The 25,966-nt window shown below is 43.0% G+C and overlaps 1 protein-coding gene across 2 annotated transcripts in view; it reads left to right on the forward strand.

Moving 5' to 3' along the window:
- The window catches only part of LOC115468054 (short stature homeobox protein), a 42,661-nt gene extending 17,039 nt beyond the window's left edge, over positions 1-25,622 (forward strand). Inside the window, exons 5-7 of one of the 2 annotated variants that reach the window (XM_030199572.1) lie at positions 83-102; positions 11,768-11,783; positions 25,377-25,622. In XM_030199572.1, the coding sequence (XP_030055432.1) occupies positions 83-102; positions 11,768-11,783; positions 25,377-25,622 (282 nt within the window). The remainder of the gene's footprint in view (positions 1-82; positions 103-11,767; positions 11,784-25,376) is intronic. The other variant, XM_030199571.1, reaches the window with a different exon arrangement.
- The last annotated feature ends 344 nt before the right edge of the window (positions 25,623-25,966 follow it).

Here is a 25,966-nt window from a genome sequence, read left to right on the forward strand (position 1 = left end):
CCTGGTCCAAGCCAGTGTAACCTCTCATTCGCCTGATCAAAGGAAGTGTACTGCACAGAACGAAAATGTGGGTCAATAAAAGAATTCACACTGCATCCTTCAGTGTATGAAACATTATGGATCAAACAGAATTTCTCAGACTTTTTCTTTGGACCACCACCAAGGGAGAGACCACAATATTATTAAAAGAAGAACCCTAGAAAGGTCCAGCAATCCAACCAAGCTGTAATTCTTTACTTCTTTTGTGGACAACATCTGCATGAATATATGCAGATTTAGCATTTTGTACTTATGTCCCAAATGGGGTCCTTCAAAAGGAATAATGAAGCCCTCAGAAAAACCATGCAATAACAGGCATGCATCCTCTAAATGTGGATAACAAGGCAACCAGGGACATTGAGCATCCACTTTAATGGACTAAGAAGCCTTGACTAGACACACTGAGAGTACATGGCCATGCTGGCATAAGTAACTGGCCTCTACCTCTACAATGGGTTGCTGGGTGAACCTCATTGCATTGGCTGCACCTATGGCAGAATTTACACCCAGGTAGCTTGCATGGTCCAGTATTGAATTGGAAACAGGCGTTAGGAGATTGGCCACTCCTAGCCCCAGCAGGGACCTCAACACTTCCTCCACAGCTGGCAAAGGGATATCCAGATCTGTCAAGTCTCTGGTACCCAAAAGATGACCCCCCCCCCCACCCACCCATGGGCATAGTAACCTCTGAGGAGGTGCCTGGCCAAAAAAATGGTGAGCAGGAAACAATCATCTCTGACAATCACTAGTGAACATCTCGCCAACCCCATGCCTCAGACTTATCTTTCGCTAAACTATGTTGAAAATGCTTGTCATAACTGAAACACACAGAATCAGATTCGAATAATGTAATAAGCCAGGATATAAAGCTGGCTTAGCATCCCCCAAAATGCTAGCATAGATATTGTACACTAACAGCCAATTAAAGATCATCCAGAACACCCACCTCTTTCCTTTTTTCCCCTCCTCCTTATTATCCTCAACTTTTTTAGAGTCTTCCCACTTCAAAGTCCCAGGCAGCAAACAAGCCCACTACCACTGCATCACCTTCTCTTCCCCCACCCCGACATGAACAACAAACCAGCCCCATCACAAATAAAACCTAATAGTTCTTGCACCGTACTGAAGAAATAGCACACAACAGAAGCAACCCCACGAGCACTGCAACTGGACTCCCCCAATGACCCAGTATGACTAGCTCAAAGGTAAATAATTAAGAGACCATGCCAGTTACCCGACCCCACACTCCTTCAGCCTGCCTAATTCCTCTACCCTTCACCCGCTAAACACCTCAGAATAAAACCAACCAACAAAATCCTCTCAGAACTGACTCTCTCTCTCTCTCTCCTTCCTGCCTATATTACCTGCCCAATCATCTTACATGCACCACATACCTCCCACTAACTTGGCTTAACCCATCTATTTCCAGATCTTCCACAGCCTTCCTATTCCACCTATAAGTTTCCCGTTACTTCCCTATCCACTTGCCTCCTCCCCCAACCAGGACACCCTTTCCCCCCAGTCACATTCCTATCTGAAAACAAGCCTTAATTACAGTCACCAAATAATCCCCCAAACTACAACCCCCACCCACTAACCTTTCCTGAATTCTTGCTCCAAATCTCCCCTTTTTGCTTCCCATGTAGTTTTGTGCTCTTCGTGTAAATTCTTGCTTGAAACTTTTCAGTCGCAAAACATCCATCCCATTTTGTTTCCTGTGATTTTGATTTTGCTACTTTTTTTTTTAGCTTAGATCGATGATGACCCCCTCCGACGCCCCCCTCCAACGCCCCCCTCCAAAACATTCTCTTAGCTTTCAAGAAAAATCCCCCCCACGGAAGAACAACCTCAGACAGATCCCCTTTTGCTTCAAAACCCTAAAAAAGATCAGAAATTTTAAAACAAGAAATAAAAATGCATCCATATAAAAAGAATGGAGGTGAGCCAAAAGTTTTGAACAATCCTGCCTTTAAGGCTTCCTTCCAAAATGAAAAACAGTGAGATGTTTCTTGTTTGTAGCTGCTTAAAGAAAGGGTGCTAAATTTGTGGAATGGGCTACCAGTGGAAGTGGTGAAGATGAAAATTGTATCTGAAATCAAGAGAGTTTGGGACAAGTACATAGGATCTCTATGAGGCTTATTTTCGAAAGAGAAGGGCGCCCATCTTTCGACACAAATCGGGAGATGGGCGTCCTTCTCCCAGGGTCGCCCAAATCGGCATAATCGACAGCCGATTTTGGGCGTCCTCAACTGCTTTCCGTCGCAGGGATGACCAAAGTTCACGGGGGCATGTTGGAAGTGTAGCGAAGGTGGGACTGGGGCGTTCCTGACAAGCACTTGGGCAACTTTACTTGGTCCATTTTTTGTTACGACCAAGCATCAAAAATGTGCCCAAACTGACCAGATGACCACCGTAGGGAATTGGGGATGACCTCCACTTACTCCTCCAGTGGTCACCAACCCCCTCCCACCCTAAAAAAAATAACTTTTAAAATTTTTTTGCCAGCCTCTATGCCAGCCACAAATATCATACCCAGCTCCATGACAGCAGTATGCAGGTCCCTGGAGCAGTTTTAGTGGGTGCAGGGCACTTCAGGCAGGTGGACCCAGGCCCATCCCCCCTACCTGTTACACTTGTGGTGGTAAATGTGAGCCCTTCAAAACTACTACTACTACTACTATTTAGCATTTCTATAGCGCTACAAGGCGTACGCAGCACTGCACAAACATAGAAGAAAGACAGTCGCTGCTCAAAGAGCACCAGAAACCCACATGTAGATGCCCCCCTTCACCCCTTAGGGCTATGGTAGTGGTGTACAGTTGTGAGGAGTGTTTTTTTTTTGGGGGGGGGGGGTTGGGGGGCTCAGCACACAAGGTAAGGGGGCTATGCACCTGGGAGCAATTTGTGAAGTCCACTGCAGTGCCCCCTAGGGTGCCCGGATGGTGTCCTGGCACATCAGGGGGACCAGTGCACTAGGAATGCTGGCTCCTCTCATGACCAAATGACTTGCATTTGGTCGTTTCTGAGATGGACGTCCTCGGTTTCCATTATCGCTGAAAATCGGGGACTACCATCTCTAAGGTCGACCTACATTTCGCAATTTGGGCGTCCCCGACCGTATTATCGAAACAAAAGTTGGACGCCCATCTTGTTTTGATAATATGGGTTTCCCTGACCCTTTGCGGGGGCATCCTGTGAAGACATCCTCATGAAAACTTGGGCACCCCTTTTGATTATACCCTTCCATGGGAGTGATAGGGAGAGTAGATGGCATAGATGGGCAGACCGGATAGGCCATATGGTCTTTATCTGTTTACGTTTTTCTGTGTTTCTATCCAACCACCCTTCCCCCCATCTCCAAATTACTGACTACTCCAGCTGCAAGACCAATGATATCAGGCCCATGACCAAACCTGTGAGCCTTCCTAATAACATGTAGAGGTGAAAATGTCCAAGTACTCTTCAGGGATGTCTTTTTTTTTAGAGTATGGTGAAGGATGTCCTTCTCTATGCCTCCGCGATGGCAGCTGAGGACTTCCAAAATGTGGATGTTTCTGTGAGAAGGATGTCCATGCCTGCTATGCCTTTGACACCCCCTTTATTTATTTATTTGGATTTTGGATCACAAGTGGCAGTAGTGGGATTTGAACCATCCACCTCTGGATTGCAAGACCAGTGTTCTAACCACTAGACCACTCCGCCACCCCACTGTCTTGAAATTTGGCCATCCCTGTAGTTCAGGATGTCCAAAATGTTTGAAAGAAGGACGTCCAAAATGTTTGAAAGAAGGACGTCCATGCCTTTACCATGCCTCTGCTGACACACACATACCTCCACTCCCAGGGACCTGCATACTGCTGCTATGGACCTGAGTATGACATTTCAGGCGGGCAAAAAAGTTTTTAAAGTTGTTTTTTTCAGGGTGGGGGGTTGGGGGGGTTAGTCACCACTGGGGGAGTCAGGGGAGGTCATCCACGATTCCCTCCGGTGGTCATCTGGTCAGTTCACGCACCTTTTTGAGGCTTGGTCGTAAGAAAAAATGGACCAAGTAAAGTTGCCTAAGTGCTCATCAGGGACGCCCTTTTTTTTTCCAATATCGCTTGAGGACGCCCATCTGTTAGGCACGTCCCAGTCCCGCCTTTGCTATGCCTCCAACACGCCCCGGGGAACTTTGGTCGTCCCTGCGACGGGAAGCGGTTGAGGATGCCTAAAATCGGCTTTCAACTATGCCGATTTGGGCGACCCTGAGAGAAGGACACCCACTTCCCGATTTGTGTTGAAAGATGAGCGAACTTCTTTTTCGAAAATAAGCCCGATAGTAACATACATAGAAGGACATTTTCGAAAGAAATGTCTAAATCAGAATTTGGATGTTTTACAAAGATGTCCAAATTCCGAACAGGAAAGAAGGTCATTTTTGAAAAAGATGGACGTCTATCTTTTGTGTTCGAAAATTCTGTGATTTGGTCAGCCTTTTTTTGTCCATTTTCAAACAAAAAATGTCCAAATGCAAAACATCCAAAACAGAGGAGGAGTGGCTTAATGGTTAGTGCAGCAGGCCTTGATCCTGGCAACATGGGGAACATGTGGTTCAATTCCCACTGCTGCTCCTTGTGACTTTGGGCAAGTCAAATGCAGAAGGAGCATTTTTGGATATGATATCTAAGTCTGAATGTGGACATTTTTTGTAAAACGTCCAAAATCAGAACAGGAAAGGTCATTTTCTACAAAGAAAAAGTCAATATTTTCATTTTGAAAGTGCTGTTTGGAAAAATGTTTTGTGATTTGGGGGAGTAAGGGGTGGTGATCCAGTGGTCATCTGGTCATTTGGGGCACCTCTTGTATGAAGTAGAGGAGTAGTCTAGTGGTTAGTGCAGCAGACTTTGATCCTAGGGAAGTGGGTTTAGTTCCCATGGTAACTATTTTTTATAGAAACAGGTCTAGCTCAAAACATCTAAGTTTTAGTCTTGGACATCTTTGTTTTGTTCCATTATTGCCGAAAAACGTCCATGTCTTAGAAACGCCCAAGTCCCACTTTGAACAGGTCCCTGGCACGCCCCCTTGTGATTTGGATGTCCTTCTGACAGACTTCAGAGAAAGACGTCCAAAAAGAGGTTTTTGATAATACTGATTTGGACGTTTCTGAGAGATAAACATCCAAATGCTGACTTATGTCACTTTTTGGACATCTATCTCTTTTGAAAATGAGCCTGATAGTAACATAGTAGATGACAGCAGAGAAAGACCTGTATGGTCCATCTAGTCTGCCCAACAAGATAAATTCATATGTTCTACTTTATATGTATACCTGACCTTGATTTGTATCTGCCATTTTCAGGGCACAGATTGTAGAAGTCTGCCCAGCATTAGCCCTGCCTCCCATCCACTAGTCCCACCTTCCAACCATCGGTGCTGCTACCCAATCTCTGCTAAGCTTCTGAGGATCCAAAAAGAAACCACATGGATGGCTGGCTGCGTGGCACCATTCCTAGTAAACTGGTCATACAGATATCCCAGCAGAGCAGAAGGGCAGCCTAGTAGTTAGTGTAGTAGACTTCACATAAAGGGATTCAGAAACAAATGCCACCTTAACAACCTTATTTTGTATTGTGAGCCCTCCAAGAGCACCTAAAAATCTTCTATACCTAACTGTACACCACTACAAAAGCCGTCAGGTCTGCAGGGATCTCCTATCTATAGGTACAGTAGGTATTTTGGGTTTTTTTTGAGGGCTCACAATTTCCACCACAAGTGTACTAGTTCGAGTGGGATATGGACTTGGGCCTCTTTCTCTACAGTCCACTGCACTGATCACTAGCCTACCTCTGGAACCAGCTTGCTGCTCTGATAGGAATGGCCATAATATCTGAAGCTGTCAAATAGCCTGGTATGTATTGTCACTGTCATGCATTTGGAGGGGTGGGAGGGGGTCAGTGACTGCAGTGGGATTAAGGGGGGGTGTCATGCCTTAATCCCTCCAGTGGTCAGCTGGTCAGTTAAGGCACTTTTTTTGTGACTTAGTTGTGATTGAAAGAGGTCCACATAAAAATGTCCCAACGTTTGCCCTAGACATTTTGATCTTTTTCCATTATCCAAGGAAAATGTCCAAATTCTGGGCATGCCCCAAAATGCTCCCTTGCTGTTATAGAATACTAGCACAATACACATTTATACGTTTAACTTTAGGCGCAACTACTTACACCATGTCAAAAGCTGGTGTTAATACCCCTGACCCACCCATGCCCCTCCCACATCTACATCCATCTTGCAGTTACGCACTAACCCCCACCCCTTTTAGAAAGCTGCACTAGCAGCTGCCGATGCGGTAATACTGACAAATCCCATTCAAAGTGAATAGGCTGTGTTGGCATTGCTGCATGGCAGTTGCTAGCGAGGCTTTGTAAAAGGGGGGGGGGGGTAAAATAATTAGGTAAAATAATTACGCAGTATGGAATAGATTCAATAATGGGTGCCTAAAAAATCAGCACCATCCTCCCCCCCCCCCCCCCCCCCGGCTTAAGCAGTATTCTATAAATCACTCCTAAAGTGCTTAATTTATCAATGAAATTACATGCATAACTTGCACTAATATGCAACCTGGGTGCACAAGTTGTGCACTAACCCCATCATTTTCCAAAAGTCATCAAAAATTGTGCACACAAATTTGAGTGTGTGCCCAATTTGCACATGCAATTTAATTGCATTTCAAGCTAATTAGTACCAATAATTGTTTTCTTTAACAAGCAATTATTAGCACTAATTAGATTTAATTGGAATATACATGCGTAAATTTAGGCAAGGTATCCATTCCTAAATTTTATGCGTGAGTGAAAAAATAAGGGGTGTGGAAATTGTAGGGGTGTTCCTAGAATTTGTGTGTGTTGTTATAGAATAAGAAGGATAGTTGGTGCAAACTGCTTTGCCTAAACTTAGGTGCAATTCCTGGGCATAAGCACTATTCTATAAACTGCACCTAACTTTAAGCACGGCTTATAGAATAATGGTTTTTTTTCAGCGCTGATTTGTTTCGCCGCCATATATAGAATTCACTGCTTAGTGCAAAAATGTGTGCACAGGTTTATAGAATAAGGGGATCAGGGGGCAATTCTATAACTAGGCATCACCATTAAGATGTCCCAATGCAGCACAGGAAGCAAGCATCTATTCTATAGGGGCACTTGGGTGCCCAGATTCTACTTTAAAATACTAGCATATCCTGACACTGGCACATCTTACGTTTATGTGCCCGCAGTTACACTAGCCATAGAGATGGCACATGAGAGCTTGTAAAGGTGGCAAGAGTGTACATAACCTACAGCATTATGCAAGCTAATCAGGAGCAGGGGTGGCCCAACCATTAGGCCACCTGAGGCAGGAGCCTCAGGCGGCACTCCTCAGGAGTGGCATCTCCCCACTCTTCGAGGCGTTTCACTCATCACGTTGCAAATCCAGCAGCGACAGCAATTCCCATATGCTGCCCTGCTGCTGGGGGATGGAGTGGCATCTCGGCCTGGGAGGGGGAGACATCTCGGCATGGAGTGGGGACGGAGTGGCACCTCGGCCCGGGGAGACAGCATCTCAGCCTGGGGGGGGGGGGGGGCGGCATCTTAGCTCCACCTCAGGCAGTATCTTGCCTTGAGCCAGCCCTGAATGGGAGGACTGCCCATGTTCCTCCCATGTGTAGCTTCCCCTTGCAGTTAATACACTATCGGGATCCTTTTACTATGTTGCAGTAAACACTAGCATGCACTTACCACAGCTTATAAGGGCTTACCATAGGACACTGTGAGGCATCATGTGCTAAAAGCCCAACGTGTGCATGTAAACCACATGCTAAAAAAAGGTTTATTTTTCTCCGAGGGAGTAGAGAGTGGGCATGACAGCACGAATCAATTAGCACAGCCACTTTACTATGCCCAAACTAATTAGCTCAGGTTTAGTGCTTGAGCCCTTACTGCCTACATAATAGGTGACAGTAAGGGCTCATGTGCTAATTTTTGTTAATGGCTGCATGCTAATGGTAACATTAGTGCATGGCTATTAATTGGGAAAATGGAAAATCAGCCATTTTCCGGCTGCGGTAAAAATGGCCTCAGTGAGCAGGAAAAACCCATGTAAGGGCATGCTAAATGCCACTTTTACTGCAGCTTTGTAAAAAGACCCCTATAACACTTATGCATACCTTTATAGAATAGCACTTAGGGTATTTGTGTATATATGTGTGGATTTCCCTATTTTACACTCACAACCAATCATCATGACTTCCATTTAGTGCAATAACTCTTGTCCTTTGTCCTAAGGCACAACATCTGAAGGCTTAGAGCTTGCCCCATCTGTCTCCAGCTCTCTGCTATGAAAAAGGAGCTCACTTAACTCAAACAGGAACTGGCTGTAATTAAATGAACCTCCAGGACTATATAGCATCCAGACATTTTCTCCCCATTGCCACAGAGAATAAAACAACCCAAGAACAGATGAGTTACAGTGGGTTCAGGTAGATTATGACAGAGGCACCCACCCTCCCAATTGTTGCCCCTACAAAATACTTTACTGCACTGGAATATTATCATACTCATTAAATAAATACTGATACGGAGCCAGAGATGTAGTGAGATACTCAATGCAAAAGACATCCCCAAAGCAATGTCAAAACACCTCAAAACATAAAATAATTGCTGCTAGGATACACTGCAGTTCAAGATGTCAAAACAGGGCAAAATGACTTCTAGGATCCTCAGCAGCAGTAATACAAACCAAATAACTGAGTGCAATCAGAGAAGAATGTAAGGATTCTAAAATTGATGTTCTAATCCTCCTGGGAACAAATGACTTGGCCAAAAACAGCATCCTTGTGGAACAGAGAGGTTTCTAAAAGTCTCCTAAGGGGGTTGTTGGTAAGGGCTCAGCTTTTTCAGTACTACCACCACCTGCCTATGGGAAGGGAGATGAAGGCTACATCATACTGAGAATATCATTACGTGGAAAAATAGGAGGCTATACTGTAATGATGGGCTGCAGAAAAGGGGATCTTAAGAGAGACATTCATAGTAACATAGTAACATAGTAGATGACGGCAGAAAAAGACCTGCACGGTCCATCTAGTCTGCCCACGATAAACTCATATGTGTATACCTTACCTTGATTTGTACCTGTCTTTTTCAGGGCACAGACCGTATAAGTCTGTCCAGCAGTATTTCCCGCCTCCCAACCACCAGTCCCGCCTCCCATCACCGGCTCTGGCACAGACCCCGTATAAGTCTGCCCTCCCCTATCCTAGCCTCTCAACCACCAACCCCTTTTCCCCCCGCCATTCAACCAACATGGGGCAGTTCTGTAAGAAACCATCTAGAATAAGTCATCAAGAAGACACACAAATGTCAGTATTCTAATCATCTATGCACATATGTGAACATATACAAGCATAAATGGTATTTTTTTTGTATTTGCTCACACTATCTGCTAAGCACTATTCTATAAATTCGTACCTACATACAATGTTGCATACTTTGCGACTGGGCATTTACATGGGTGGAGTTTGGTGGATCATGGGCACAGCACATACTTAAGAGCATGCCGGCCAATACTCAGCGCTATTCAACTAGCCAGAAATGGCTTCTGGATGGTTAAATAGCCAGCTAAGTGCTAATATTCAGTGCAGGATAGCCAGGATATCTCTGAATATTCGTGCTTGGCACATACCTCCGGATTCTATATAGCACGCCTAAAGATTGGCGCCATTAACAAGCAATAATGAGCACTAATTGGCACTGATTAGAATTTAGCTGCACAACTTGCTAAGCGTATTCTGTAATGATGTGCGCCAGATTATGAAAAGGGAAATGGGCATTTCACGGGTGTTCTGAAATTTATGTGCCTAGTTATAAAATATGGACCAGTGAGTCTAAAACTACGTGCTGGGATTTATACCATGTTTTCATTGGAGTAAGTGGATGCACGTAGATTTAGGTGCTGAAATATCAACTAAGCATATTCTATAATTGGCGCCTAAATATAGACACCGATTAAAGAATACGCTTAGTCGGCACTGATTTCAACACCAATTTTTTAGGCGCCATATATAGAATTTCCCCCATACTCCCAGATTCTATACAGTGCGCTTAGATTTAGGTGCCAAAAGTGATGCAGATTCTTTAACACTGTGCGTAACTTATTTAGTTTAACAAGCTAATGAGCGCTGATAACAGCACTTAACAAGCAATAATGAGCACCAATTGGCACTGATTAGAATTTAGGCATACAACTTGCTAAGCGTATTCTGTAACGATGTGTGCCAAACTTTTAATGCGCAAAGGCAAAAATGTACGTGGCTGTGGGTGGGGAAATGGACATTTCATGGACATTCTAAAATTTAGGTGCCTAGTTATAGAATACGGCCCAGTGCACCTAAATTTACATGCTGAGATTTACACCAGATTTTCATTGGTGTAAATGGATGTATGTAGATAATGATGCTTAAATATCAACTAAGCATATTCTATAATCGGCACCTAATACACTTATTAGTTGGCACTGATTTCAGTGCTGATTTGTTAGGCGCCATATATAGAATCTCCTCCATAGTGGCTAACTGGCTATGTTGAGCAATATAACTAGCTAGCCGCAAATATTCATCACTTTGCTGGTTAAGCTTAGCAGCCAAATCAAACTGCTTAAATAGCAGTCCTATCTTTGTTTGCTATAGACTTAATTTGCCAGCGCTGAATATTAACTTGGTCAATTAAGTTCTTAAGCAGGCCAAAACATCCCATATATTCAATACTGGTCACTGGAAATGGCCCTGGCATTGAATATTCAGGCTCAGTGCCCATCAGGCACTTAGCTGGCCTGCTTCCCACATGCTGAATATAACATTTTATAATCTATACACATTCTTTAACAATCTAAGCTCTATGGCTGATATAAGTGATCATGCCTAAAATATGGGCGCGTTTGAACTATTACACTAGTATTCTACAAAGACAAGTAGGCGCCTACTTTTCTTAATAGAATAATCTCCAAAAAAGTGAATTATTGGTGCCCCATTATAGAATTACCCACCACATTGCTAGCCATTTAAACTAAAGGGTGGGGGTGGCATATGGAAGCAGGTGAGTTCCCGATGTCACCCCCAGCAAAAGCATGACAGCAGTAGAGAAATAGCAAATATATTAGCAACTCAATTATCAGCAATGAAGTAGAACATCAAAGAATATAATTGGAAAGCAATGAGCACACACAAAGTACCAAAGTTATGGATCTGCATACCCTAATGTTAGATATTGTTGCTATTACAGAGGCATGATTCAATGAGTCACATGAATGTGATACAGACATACCTGACTATAATCTCTGTAGGAAGGATAGAGACAGCTGAAAAGGTGTAGGAGAACCCTGTATGTAAAAGCAGCTGTAATGCAGGGGACTTGGGGAAAGGAGGAAAGCAATATGTATCACCTTGGAAAAAAAATTGAACTTCCATTCACACAGGTCTCATCTACAGGCCACCTGGACAGAGATCTGGTCCTGGGGATCTAAAAGTTGGGAATAAATGGAGAGGTGCTGTTTCTAGAAAATTTCAACCTACAAGATGTGGATTAGAATGTCCCATCTGCAGAATCTTAAAAATATTTAGAAAGATCGTGAATGGTTTTCAAGATGTTCTGCCTCAGACAAATGTTGATGGCATCCATGAGCGGAGGGGTGATTTAGTATTCACAAATGGAAAAAGTGTATCTAATTTCCAGGTAAATGCCCACCTGGGAAGTAGTAATGATTACACAATGTAGTTTGATATAAGAGCCAAAGTGGAATGCTGATATGCAAAACTCAAAATGAAGACGATGACTTTGAGATCCAAGATGCCAGTGTAAAGAAGAGATGTACTTGCAGGCGCTCTGTCTCTCCGTGTCCCATGGGTTTCTTCAGGTGAGTGTTAAAGGGGAAGAGGAAGGCAAAGGTTTGAGGGCTTCTCCCAGTCCCTTCCTCCTCAATACTCCCAATGAGACAGGCAACATTGGAGTGTTTCCGAGTATCAGCTGGCTCTGCGCTTGCTGCATCTTTGCCCCTGCCTGACACAGAAACTTCGGGTGACAGTGTGAGTGGGGTCTCCCCGAGCCCTGTCGAATATACAACACCTCCATAACCAGGAAGTAGCTATACAACAGGCATGCGAATTGCCGAGACACATCAGATGGGGGAAGAACTTGTCACTCAAGGGGGGCAACCTGCTGCAAGTGCGGCACCGGCTCTTACTTCAAAGGAGACTCAACTTATTGAGAACAGAATCCTTGGAGAGGGAACTCAAGTTGTAAGCAAGGCTCCTTCCAATGGAAGTCAGATTCTGGTTAAACCTGCTGTAGTAACCCTTAAGTCACTGTGGGGTGCCATAAGCAGCATGCATTTTTCTTTGTTGGATATCACTAGGCAGAATTGTAAGGACATAGTTATAATTTCTCATACGGTTCAGACATGAGCAATTGGCCAATTAGCCCAGAAATTGGATTCCCTGAAATGTAAAGTGCATCCTGTGGAAAGTTTGGAGGTAGTCTCAATTAAGGAGAAAAACTTTACTCAATGACATTTGGAATATTTGGAGAACCAGTTTAGAATATTTCATTTGAGATTATTGAACTTTCCCAGGTCTCCACTTTTGCCTGCGATTGAGATGTTTAAGAAGTATATTGTGGAGATACCGAAAATGCTTACAGATACTTTGCATCCTATCACCAGGGCTCAGCATATTCTGGGCATTAGGAGCCCGGGCGGTCTGGTTTCTCAGCCTACAGGTGAAGGGGATATGAATTTAACTTCCTTTTTGAAATCTTCCCTGGAGGTTATTACTCAAAAGACTACTTTGGTGTTGACATTTACTCTTGAGCATGATCATAATACTGTTTTAAAACTTTCTTTTTAACACTTGGAGTCACTGTTTATGGGTTTAAAAAATGCCTGATTTGGCAAAAGGAGCACGGGCAAGTTGCAAAGCCTTCCTGGCCATTAGACCTATGGTTCAGGCTTTGGGGGTAATTTTATGTTATGATTTCCTTGTATTTGCTTTGTTGTATTTGAGGGTAAGCAATTTCAATGTTTTGAACCTAAGCTGCTTGAAGGCTTTCTGAGTTCAAGAGAAGATGTTAATGTTGTAGTGTAGTTCTACATGTTCACTGTTATAGGATCACAAGAAACAAATGGGGTTCACGCTCTCCACAAAAACGAAACACAACAAAAATAAGGTGGAAAAGAACCAAGTCCAAGAGATCAGTCCAATACAACAGGGTAAGATGCTCCAAGCACCTACATGGTCCGTATTTCGGCTACAAGAGCCTTCCTCAGGGGTCAATCGATGAGTGCTCAGCTTATTATCGATTGATGATGGAGCATAGGAGTATCTGTCACAATCGATGAGTGTTCAGCTTATTATCGATTGATGATAGAGCATAGGAGAATCTGTCACTTGGACAAAATGCATGTAGTACCCAATTGACTGAAGTAGAGAGAGGAAGGGGCAGATCTCATATTTATTCTTTTTGTTGTTGTTGTTCTCTTAATAGTATATTTCTTTATTATCTTGGATCTTATTCCTTAGTATGTGGCCAAAATTGCTTTGTATACTTGTGAAGTTATGGTTTTCTTGTGACACTTTGTTTCTGATTTTCTTGTATGCTGGTACTGTAGTTTGCCTAGATATTGTAATGTTAAATGATAATAACAAAAAAAAAAAAGTAAAGGAGATGACAAAACATTTTTCAGTTTGTTGGGAAGGAAGTTTAGAAATGAATTTTAAGGCTGTGGTGAATGACAAGAAAAAGCAGGCATATTAAACAAATCTTCTGTATTCATGGAAGAAATTAAGGATCACAATTGTTGACAAAGGTATATATGGGATTAGAGTAGATACCATTTACTGGAGAAAGTGTTTATGAACAACTTGAAAAAATGAAAGTAGATAAAGCCATGAAATGTGATGAAATACTTCCCAGGATATTGAGAGAGATCAGAGAGGTTCTGATGTGTCATCTTAAAGATTTATTTAATAGATCCTTGGAGTTTGGAGAGGCTGCATAGGCAGATGTGATTCATCTTCACAAAAGTGGTAACAGAGAAGAGGTGTAAAACTACAAGCCTTTAAGTCTTATTTCGATGGTTGGAAAAATAATGGAGACAGTGCTGAAAGAAAGAGTAGTGAACTTTCTGGAATCCAAGGAGTTGCAAGATCTAAAGCAACATGGTTTTAACAAAGGAACATGGTGCCAACAAGTATGATGAATTTATTTGACTGAGTGACCAGACAAGTAGATCAAGGACATGCACTGGATGTAGTCTACATAAATTTCAGCAAAGCTTTTGATGCATTTCCTCATAGGAGGCTCATAAATAAAATGAGCAGCCTCTGGATGGATCCTAGGGTGGTAAACCAGGTTAGAAATCAATTGACTGGCAGATGACAGAGCTTGCTGATAAATAGAATTCATTTGGAAGAAAGAAAGGTGAGTAGCAGAGCGCCTCAGGGATCAGTCCAGGGACTGATTCTTTTCAATGTTTTTTTTTTAGCAATATTGCCAAAGGTTTAAAAGGAAAAGTTTGATTTTTTGCAGATGGCATGAAAGTTTGCAATACGATGGACAACTCAGAGGGAGTGGGCAACATGAGAAATGATATACAAAAATTGGAAGTGTGGGCTAATGCTTAGCAGTTGTACTTTAAGGTGAAGAAGTGCGAGTGATGCATTTTTTGATGTAGAAATACAAAGGAACTGTATGCAATAAGAGGGGAGAGGACTGATGCACAGTTCACAAACCAAGAGAGAGACCTTGGAGTGATAGTTCTGAGGATCTCATGAAGTCAAAACAATGTGATGGGGTGTTAGACAGAGTCAGAAAAAAATACTAGACTGCATGTAGAGAAGTACAACCAGTAAAATATAGAGATGATAATGTCCTTGTACAAGTCATTGGTGAGGTCCCACTTGGAGCTCCGAGTTCAGTATTAAAGACTATATCAAGACTATATCAAGACTATAAAAAGGCTTGAAACAGTTTGAAGGAAAGCAACAAAAACAGTATGGAGTCTGTGCCAGAAGATGCAGTTTGCCCATTTATGGAAGTCTGACCCCTAGTGGATCCTGGTGACCACAAGTTATTCTGCCCTACTATACACCAAGAACTCCTGGTAATTCTGGGGACTGGGGTGAAGTGGATGGGGATAGGAGGCTTTGTGACCTCAGGCCAATTTTGTGAGGTCTTAGGCCCAAGAGGTAGTATGGAGGAAGCTGCCACATGTTGGGCTTATGTCCACACATGAAGGTCTCTGGGAAAGAGGTACCTTAATGTTAGGGGGGGGTCTGGTGGTTTGAGGGGTCAAATGATATCATGAGGTTGGGTGATGTTGGGTTTGCTGTTGAGGGAGAATTTGGATTGGGATAGAGGCTACCTATGGGGTGGTGCAGATGTTAGGATTAGCATTCTTTCTGAGAGTGCAGTGAGTTTAGAAAGCTGCTCCCATGTTTATGAGGGGTGGAAAGTACTCCCACCCCCACCACCACATACGCACAGACACACAGAATGCAAGAATGGTTAATGCAGTGGGCTGAGAATCTGAGGAACTAGGTTCGATTCCTACTGCTGCTCCTTGTGACCCAGGCCAAGTAACTTAAAACCTCATTGTTCCAGGTATAAAAACTCTGTCCCTAGTGTGAACCTACTAGGACAGAGAAAGTACCTGAATATAATAAAATGTAAAACATTATGGTTGAATCGTAGAAAGGCGGCAAATCAATCACAACCCCTTTTACTTTTTACCCCTATGGGCCATTGGTCTGACCCTGCATAACACACCTTATGCTCTTATACATAGTACACTGCTAGATGTTTCCTTTACAACTAAACATGCAAACAAGAATATTGTGTGTGTGTGGATGTTTGTGTATTTGTAGTTGCAGGACGAGGTATATGTGCGTGTATGCAGTATGGGCAGATTCCGTAAATAGTGTTCAAATTGAGCGCTAGTAAAATGTGCACTAAGCACTATTGCATAAAGGGCGCCCTGGGCTGAGCGCCCTTTACAGATTAGCACTTAGCGTGGATTCCCATTCCCAGCTTCGGGTGTGAGGACTTATGCCTACTGAAACCTGGTTAAATCCTGGCATGCAAGTTGAGCATGTAAGCCTGGTATTCTATAACACTCCCCCTGATATTCAGCACCATTTGGCAAGCTAAATGACACTTAGCCAGCTATCCAGCAATATTCAGCAGGAGATAGCTGCTATCCCCTGCTGAATATTGCCGGTTAGCACTTAACAGATAGCCAATTATATCACACAATATAACCAGGTATCCGCTGATTTTCAGTGCAAAGCCGGCTAAGTTTGGCGGCCATCTTTGATCATGCCAATAGGTGGAATATCTTTCTCCAGTTCCAACTTAACTGGCCAGTGTCGAATATTGGCTTGGCTGGTTGAGTTGAAACCAACCAAATTTAAACCGTATATTCAATACTGGTCACCAGAAATGGCCCAGCATTGAATATCCAGGCTCAGCGCTGACCATGGGGGGCAGCCCTGCTAACTCTCCCTGTCTGAATATTGGCCCCACTGTGTCTAAATTTTGGAACGTCCCGGCTCACCCATGCCCCTCCCATGGTCATGCCCTCTTTTTGGTTGCACACGAGATAATTTAGACAGGCAGTGTTATAGAATAGCACACAGATCTGCACGCAAATTCAAATTATTGCCAATTAATGTCAATAATTGATTGTTGACACCTTATTAAGGGAGTCTTTTAAGAAGAGGCAGTAAGATCGCTAATCTAGAACTACTGCCGAGCTACAGCAGAAGTCCAACATTAGTTCCCACCCCCAGTGCGTGCCACTTCCGGCGCTACAAAATATTTTAATTTTTATAGTGCCGTTGTTTCCCTGGCAGTAATCAGTTATCACTGTGTTAGAGTGGCGGCAAGTGCTCCCCCCCAAAATGGCCACACAGCAAGTGGTTCACTTGCCACATGGCCATTTCTTTTGGGGGGGAAAGACTACCTTTTACCCGCTGCGGTAAAAGGGGGCCTCAGCGAGTATCAGAAAAATGCACTGACACCAGTGCAGGCCCCCCTTTTACCTCAGCTTGGTAAAAGGACCCCTCACTCATTAATCTGCATGCACATCTTCCCTGTGTGCCCAAATTTGGGTGCTTAACTTCTGGTGATCTATGTAGAATCTGTGGGTATGTATATATGTATGCTGGTCTCAGGATGACCAGCACATAACCTATGTATTGGTTGCTTTATGGGCGAGAAGTGCAGAAAGGGTTGTCAGTTTACTATCTTTACCTGAAAGGGTGGATCTAGCTCTAGATTTAACCCATTGCATGCAGTGACTTTTAACTCTGATGTCCCCATTATATCCCATAAGAAAAGCAAGGCTACAATACCCTACGTGCAAAGGGGTAAATGCAAGATTAGATCAATCCTGTTGGGTGATCCAGTTGGGAACTCTAAGTGCACAGAGTGTGTACTGTTGCAAAAATGATGGATGCAGTGGGTCTTTGATACTGCATACTGCAGTAGAGAGAGAGAGAGAGAGAGAGAGAGAGAGATCTGTGTATGCGTGTGTGTGTTTGCTGCAGGAATGAGGGACACCCAATGTGCATTAGTGTTGCTGGAGTTATAATCGGTACAAGAAGTGTGAGGATGCAGCTTTCCCTTTTCTTCCTCCACCATACTGTCTTATATCAAGCCTCCCTCCCCCTACTTCACCTTCCTAGCTTCCCCTTAGGCATTCCTCTTGCTCATCTGGGCGCCATTCTCCCCCTGTACTATTAGAAATAATTCCCCACCACCATCAGGCACCTCTTTCTCTCCAGGCTCCCTATGCCCTCCTTCCATCATGCCCCCACTTTTCCATCAGGCACCCCTTTCACACCTTCCTCTCCTCTTCAAACCCAATACTCCTATTCTCCCACTAGAGGCCCTGTTTATTAAGCAGTGCTCATGCTAATGCTAGAGATACCCATAGGAATATATGAGTGACTCTAGCATTAGCGCACGTTAAATTTTAGTGCATGCTAAAAACGCTAACACACCTTAGTAAACAGAGTCCTAGATCTCTTCTTCCCATCTGCCCTTCTTGTCATTCTCCCTATACTGACTGTCCTCTCCTACCTCTCCTCCCTTTCTGGTCCCCTTCTTCCTCTTAGCCTTTCAGCCCTCCAAAAATTCACACTTCCCCCTCACTCACTAATGTAAGCCATCAGCCTCCGTATTCCATGTCACTACTGATATAATCAAGCTAGGGAGAGCCTAGGGAGCTGCTCAGTTCTGAAGGGGAGAAGATGGACTTGTAGCACATGCCTCAGTGTTGTCCAGCTTTTTTTTTACCCTTTCTCAGAGTACTCTGTGGGCCTTCTTAGGCAGCCATGCTCATCATCAACTGTTCATGCGCTTTTTGGTTTTTCCCAATCTTTTCTCCTACTGGTCTTAATACAGGTAGAAACATGCAGCAAGCTGATTGGTTCAGTCTAAGATCCAGTCACTTTTGTCTGTTCTTGCTTCCCAGATGCACATTCTGCTTGCTTTCTATCCTGCACCATGGAACTTCCAGAGCTCAAGCTGCTGCACTCAACATATGATTTTATACAATTATGTACATGCATAAATTGTATAATTCCCTGGGGTGTATCCAGTTCTGCCCAGGCAGTGTGGCATGGGCAGAGCTCATAGTCACAGCAGGTCTATTTGCAAAAAACATGTCCACTCAATGTTTGGGTATGGTCCTGCACCTAAGGACGAAGGTTCCTTAAACCAAATTTATAGTTCTAAGAGGCACTTTGTGACTCCCTTATACTTGTTCTCTTGGTGCTCTGATCTCCTCCCATGGTTTTCAGTACCATCTTTTTTTCCTGGCACTGTCTCCTAGATTTACCTCTCTACACCAGAAATGTTATCAGATATCCACTTCCAAATTTCAGCATATTTGTCTGAGATGTCCCATCACCACCTCAAACTCAACTTGGTAAGACAAAATTTCTCATCCAAACACTCCTAAAATGTGTTGTTTCTTTTTCTATAACCACCAAAATATATTATTTCCTTTCTGAACAGTAGTAGATCCTTAATTCACTCCACCATCTCCCACTTAAACCACTGCAACCAGCTTCTCAACAGTTCTCTCACTGAAACATCTTTCTCCACTATAATCTATCGAAAATTTACTGTGTCATTAAAACCCATTAATCCTTTCTTTTAATCACATTTTTTCCCAAGTCATTTTTACATACTGCCCAAGCTACTTTTACTTAGCTACAAGTCCTTTCATTCTGCAGTTCTTCATTATCTTTGCTTTCTTATCTCTCCCTACTTTCTTCCTTATGAAATTCACTCATTAGGAAAGTCACTCTTATTTATACCCATCTCTTTCACTGCCAGCTATGGCAGGGTTGGAGTTAGAGGGGTGCTAACAAGGCAGTCACCCTGGACCTCCATGGTACAAGGGGCTCCAAACCAACCTACAAGTGTGCAACATACAGCCTACTAGGGTTAACTTTGCGGCCTCCTACCACATTTCTACAATGGCCCCAGCATATTTAACACTGGCCCTGAGCTGCAGATTCCTTGCTTTCTGCCTTACTGTGCCTTATGCTTGGAAAAGATTTTCTGAGTTTGTGTGACATGATCCTTCTCTGATATTATTCAAATCTATTCTAAAAGCCTAGACTTTTATGGCTACTATTAAAATATATCCCTTTCCATGAAGAAGTTTCTTTGGAGACTTTTTACTAAAGTACATTAGGCACTTACCCCCTGATTCTATGAAAGGCGCTAAAAATTATGTGTGTAAGTTTGGGCATGTACCCAAATTGTGCACATAATGTAATTGAATATCAAGCTAATTAATGCCGATAATTGTTGTTTTAACAAGTAATTATTGGCACTCATAAGATTTAATTGGCATATACACATATAAATTTAGGTGCAGGATCCACACCTAAATTTTGCGTGTGGCCCAAAAAAGAGCATAGGCGTGGATTCTAGTTACATGTGGAATTATAGAATAAGGTGGCAACGTGTGTAAATTTAGGTGCTGGAATTTGCGACCCCTGCACCTAAGTGTTATTCTATAAACCATGCTGTACTTTAAGTGCGGCTTCTAGAATAGCACTTAGGTGTTTTTTCACTGTCATTTCTAGCATCTAGCTCTTAAGGGGTAAATTCCACAAATGACACTCAAGTTTAGATACCTGGATGATGCACACTGAGCACAAATTCTATAACAGCAGTTCCATACAGAATTGCCATTATAGAATATTAGCGTAAGTTCACAGGTTTGCACCTCATTTTAGGCGTAAGCACTTGCGCCATATCAAAGGCTTGTATTAGTGCTTTCACCTAGCAGTTGGCAGTCACACAACTTCTAATATTCTAGAAGCTGCACATGTAATTCATAGCCATGCCCCTCCCATGGCTACGCCCCCCTAAAAGTTGCATGTGACAGAAATTGCACGGACAGCTTCGAGCATATAGACAAAGATTAATTACACACAACTGCCAATTGGTGACAACTGACCTTAGTCTATAAATTGAGCGCCCAAGTATGGTAACTGGTTTTGCATCATTTTAATGATTAGTGCATGCTAATTCACGCAGTAAGTGCATTTTGTGTTACTTTACACAGCCAGCAACGCGGCCACTGGCTGATCTGAAAGGCTTCATTCTGTTTCTGTGAGTCTGACGTCCTGCACATACAACGTGCAGGATGTCAGACTCAGAAACAGAATGAAGGAAGAAGAGGACCTTGGCTGGCGAGGTTTGGGGTCCCCTGCCAGCAAAGGTAGGCGACAGTGGCAGCTGGGGAGGGTTGACAATGGAAGGGGGGGTCGAGAGGGTCGTCAGCAGGGGGGGGGTCAAAGTTGTTGTTGTTGGTGGTGGTGGCAGCGGGGGGGTCAGCAATGGCGGGGGGGGGGGGCTAAAATGTGCTCCCTCACTTCGTGCTCTGGACCCCCCCTCCTGCCAAAGTACGGCTACGCCCCTGAACAGGACTGCTTCATCATCGGCATAAAAAACCTGCTGTATTTCAACAACTCCTTAATAACATAGCCACAGAAATTTTTCTTTCTTCTTGATACTATTGCTTATTGCTATACTACTGCAATATTGGCCAAATACAAGGAATTATGCTTAGCTTGTACTTAGCTTGTGTGGTTCTTCCTTTCCAAAAATCCAGACCATCCAAATCTACGATGGCCAGCGTTTCGTCCGACTGCTTCAGGGTCTGTCGGTCAAAGAATAGCAAGGCAACTCTGTCCGTTTCTTCACAGAGAAGGAAACAATAGTATCAAGAAGAAAGAAAAAATTCTGTAGCTACGTTGTTAGGAGTTGTTGAAGTACAGCAGGAGGTTTTTTTATGCCGATGATGAAGCAGTCCTGTTCTGTTGCCTAATATAGCCGGGAGCTTCTTGAGGCTTTTTCCTCCTTGTATTCTCACAATACTCTATAGTATCTTTTAGCCAGACCTCAAATGAGTATCCTTACTATTTATATTTGTGTTTATCTGGACTATTTTTTAGGGATCTCTCCCTTGTTTATCGGTGTAGTTAAAATTAGCGTGTGGCCATTAATGCAAGAAGTGGCTTTAGTGTGCGGGAAACACTCATGCAATGATGCAGATGGTCACTTTTTACTGCAGCTAGTAAAAGGGCCCCTTAGCGTGTGGTTATTCCTACTTTAAAAAAAAACTAAGGGGGTCTTTTACTAGAGATATCTTCAGCAGGGCCCATAAGAATAAAATAGATCATGTGACAGATAACTTGCATTAACCTTTAGCAAAAGATCTCCTAAAGCAGATTGGTAAATAGGCCCTTTAATTTTTTTTTTTTAATAATTGATGGATTGTGACTGGAACAAATAGCACAATCTTTTGACATGATCAAAATCCATGTCTTAATGATTTTAGGGGCCCTTTTACAAAGGTGCAGTAGGCTCTATATGCGTGCAGCGTGTTCCAAAAAGAGACTACCAGCAGGCTAGCGCACCCCTCCCCCCAGTGGTAATTTCAGATTTGGCATACACCCATACCACCGGGGCAAATAATTTTTTTAATTTCCTACTGTGCACGGCATTTATGACATTAATCAGCAGTTGGCGTGCACCAATCTGTCACCGCACGTATAGCACATGATCCCTTACTGCAAGATTAATGGGTGGCGTTAAGGGCTCAGGCTGTAAATAGGCACATGTTGGTTTCAGTTTTTACCTCAGGCCCTTTTCCTGGCCCATTGAAAAAAAAGCCCTTTTCCCCAGAGGCGGTAAAGCTGGTCCAGCATTGCGCCAAAAACACGTGCCACACTACCACAACTTTTTGCTGTGGCTAGTAAGAAGACCCCCTTATTGATTGTAATAATTGATTAAACAAAGTTCTGAGAAAAATGAATGAAATGTCACCAAGGTGTCCGTTTACCAAGCTGTGGTAAAAGGATCCTCGTAGTGGAATTGGCATGCGGGTTTGCCACACGCTTAGGCCCCCGTTTACCCACAGTGGGAAAAGAAAATGGCCATGTGGTAAGTTACGCATTTCCTAGGGGACCCCTTACTGCCTCCTATTTAGGAGACAGTAAGGGCTCCCATGCTAACCTGGCAATAACTGGGCAGCACACGGCGCTGCCTGATTACTGCTGGGTAAGCCCATGGCACAAATAAAAAAATTCCCGAGTGCCAGAAATGGCACACGGCCCACACTGGAACTACTGCAGTAGCCTGGCTGTAGGGCTGATTTACTGTGTATCATTGCCGTGGTAGCCTTATTGCAGCTTTGTAAAAGGGCCCCAAAATATCAGATCTTATATAAACTGCAGAATATCCAATGCCCTTGACAATCAAGCTAATTAAAATTTCAGTTTTAAAAGTGATTTATGCAAGTAAAAACACTTTACCAACCTCAGTCTGAAAACAACCTTTCCACTGTTAATGTGCAAAAAAATGTTCAATTCATTTTTGTGTCCTTTTAGACTTTATTTTTCTGATTTCCGGATAACGTTTTGGTTCATTTTACCCTTTTTTTGGTTTACAATAAGTTTTTTACATCGATAAGCATTGGTCAAGCACTACTCTGTAGAGACTGATGCCTAATTGGTTGCAAATGACCTTTCGACTATTAGGATTTCAAGGTCATGAGGTGATGGTTCAGTATTGGGGAAATGATGCAGATGGTACAGTGGAGAAGAGGGATGGGCTCAGTATTTAAGGAAACTATTCTTCTACATCTTGCTTAGCAAGAATTTTGGGGTTATGTGGGCATGGAATCTCATTATATATAGTAGATAGAGATTGGAATTGAGACATCCAGGTCAGGATATGCTCAACTACAGTAGTATTTTAGAAAAGGATCTACTGAAGCAGAGTCTTTTCTAGAATACCTACAGATGTACACATGTCTTTGCCTGCAAATGCAGTGGGGAGCAGACATTTTACAAATTACATTAAAAAAAAATTAACAGCGTGAAATCAGCAATTTCCACATGGAAGTTGTGTCAAGTAATAGTGAGGCTGCATTTCAGTTTGGTTTGAAACTACATTGAATTAAGGAGAATGATTCCTTAATCTTTCATGTAAACCCCTGGACAAATGAGCTCTTACTTTAAAAAAAAACATACGCATTCCTTTCAACAGGTGTAAAACACAGCATGAACATTTGTCCCCATGTCCCATGTAATCCCATTATAACATGAGGAAATGCACGTGTAGGGTTTAGTCTAGCTTAAGCCTTTCCCAAAACTATATGGTGGCTTTCTGAATTGGTATTTACAGTATAAATGCTGGTATTTATTCAGGGATATAGATCTAAAATAATGGCCAGAATATGAAAGGAGGTAGGAGATAATTCAAAATGTTTTGTGACATAAAAACTAAGGGGTCCTTTTATTAAGGTGCATTGAAAAATGGCCTGTGGTAGTGTACCTGCAGATTTTGGGCACGTGCAGAATCATTTTTCAGCAAACATGTAAAAAAAGGCCTGTTTAAAATTTTGGCCAAAAATGGACATACGGCAAAATGAAATTGCTGCACGTCCATTTTGGGTCTGAGACCTTACCGCCAGCCATTGACCTAGCAGTAAAGTCTCACACGGTAACTGGGCATTAATGACCTACTTGCGTCAAATGCCACTCGGTGCATGGCCGATACACGCGGCAGAAAATAAAAATTATTTTTTGACCACTCATATAGGCCTTGCGACAAAGATGAAATTACCACAAGAGCCATGTGGGAGCCATGCGGTAACTCCATTCTGGTGCACTTTGGGTGTACGTAGACGCTTATGCAGCTTAGTAAAAGAACCCCTAAAGGCAAAAACCAAATGTTCCATAATGGACAGCTCTCATAGGCCCTATTTCTTTCTTTCTTGTTTCCTTTTTTTTTTTTAATGGAACTCTTCCTGGGTTGTTGGGTTTCCCACTCTGTCATGTTGGAAGTAACCTCTATTGGGCTACGGTACATAAGCCTTCATTTGCAAGTACTTACAAATTTTATATCCCAACTCAGCTTACTTAGCCCAGACATTACAGCAATAATTCAGGGGTAGCGTGTGCGCCTGGTGGTAATTCCAATTTTGGTGCACATCAAATCCCCTGGTAGAAAATAATTTTCTATTTTCTACCATGGAGGTGTTCCTGGCGGTAACTGGCAGCACGCCCACATTGGTGCACATTGGTGCTAGGTCAAAGGGTGGCAGTAAGGGCATGCTAGTTTTAATATTATTGCAGGTCCATTTAAAACTTGTCCTTTTCCCAGCTGCAGTAAAAAATGGAACAGCGCACGCCTATAAGAAGCACCCACACTATCGCAGACCACTTTTTACCACAGCTTCGAAAAAAAAGGACCCCTCATTGAAGGACCATACATCAGGATTCTAGAATGCTACAATTTTGGGTCCCTAAATCTGGCTACTAGATGTCACTGTTTTGAGACAACTGATACTCCCCCTCTTCCAGAAGTTGGGAACACTGTCATGCCCTGTTCAGTCCAGGGTGCAGAAGACTTGACTTGGGAGTCAAGCTTAGGTGCTCAGCAGAGAAAGTGTAGGAGAAATAAGGCAAGATCATTGGACCAGATCATACCCTATTTTTTATAAACTTCCTCTGAGCATCTGCTGATTGTCAGTGCTGGAGACAGGATTACTGTTGACGTCTCATTACACCTTGCATAACATTGATAAACAGCATGATCCTATCATTTTCTTACCTGTTTTTTTTCTTTCTGATTTCTCTTATTAAGTAACATAAATCTTGATCACTTGTACATGATGTTGAAGATATGTTCCGTTACACACAGACTTTGTTAACCTTTTCCCTTTGTTTCTAGGTACAAGCTCAGTTGCAGCTTGAAGGAGTGGCCCATGCACATCCCCATTTACACCCTCACTTGGCTGCTCATGCTCCCTATCTTATGTTTCCGCCTCCACCTTTTGGACTTCCTATTGCATCTCTGGCCGAATCTGCATCCGCTGCTGCGGTTGTGGCTGCTGCCGCTAAGAGCAACAGTAAAAATTCCAGCATTGCAGATTTACGACTGAAGGCCAGGAAACATGCTGAAGCTTTGGGCCTCTGACACTTTCAGCTGCTGGTGACAAGAGAAACTGAAGCCAGTTCTTCTCCTCTTTACCACTCCCACTTGACTCTTGTTGCACCAGACTCACTGAGAATATGAGTTGGCAAAAGGACAAAAAGCTTAAGACCTGCAAGATGGTTAGGAAAAGACAATGTCTACAGCTTGCCTGGTCAATGGCACTTATAAAATTGGGTTACACCTATGGTGAAAACTGGCACACTGCTCCTCACTTCAGGTACTCTATGCCATTCCGCAAACATTGACTAATGACATGCAGTGAATAAGGATAGTGGCCTGAGCTGATGCAAAAAACAAAACAAAACAAAGCAAAACAAAAATCTGCC

Source organism: Microcaecilia unicolor, chromosome 4, assembly GCF_901765095.1.
Source record: "Microcaecilia unicolor chromosome 4, aMicUni1.1, whole genome shotgun sequence".
Classification (NCBI taxonomy): Eukaryota; Metazoa; Chordata; class Amphibia; order Gymnophiona; family Siphonopidae; genus Microcaecilia; species Microcaecilia unicolor.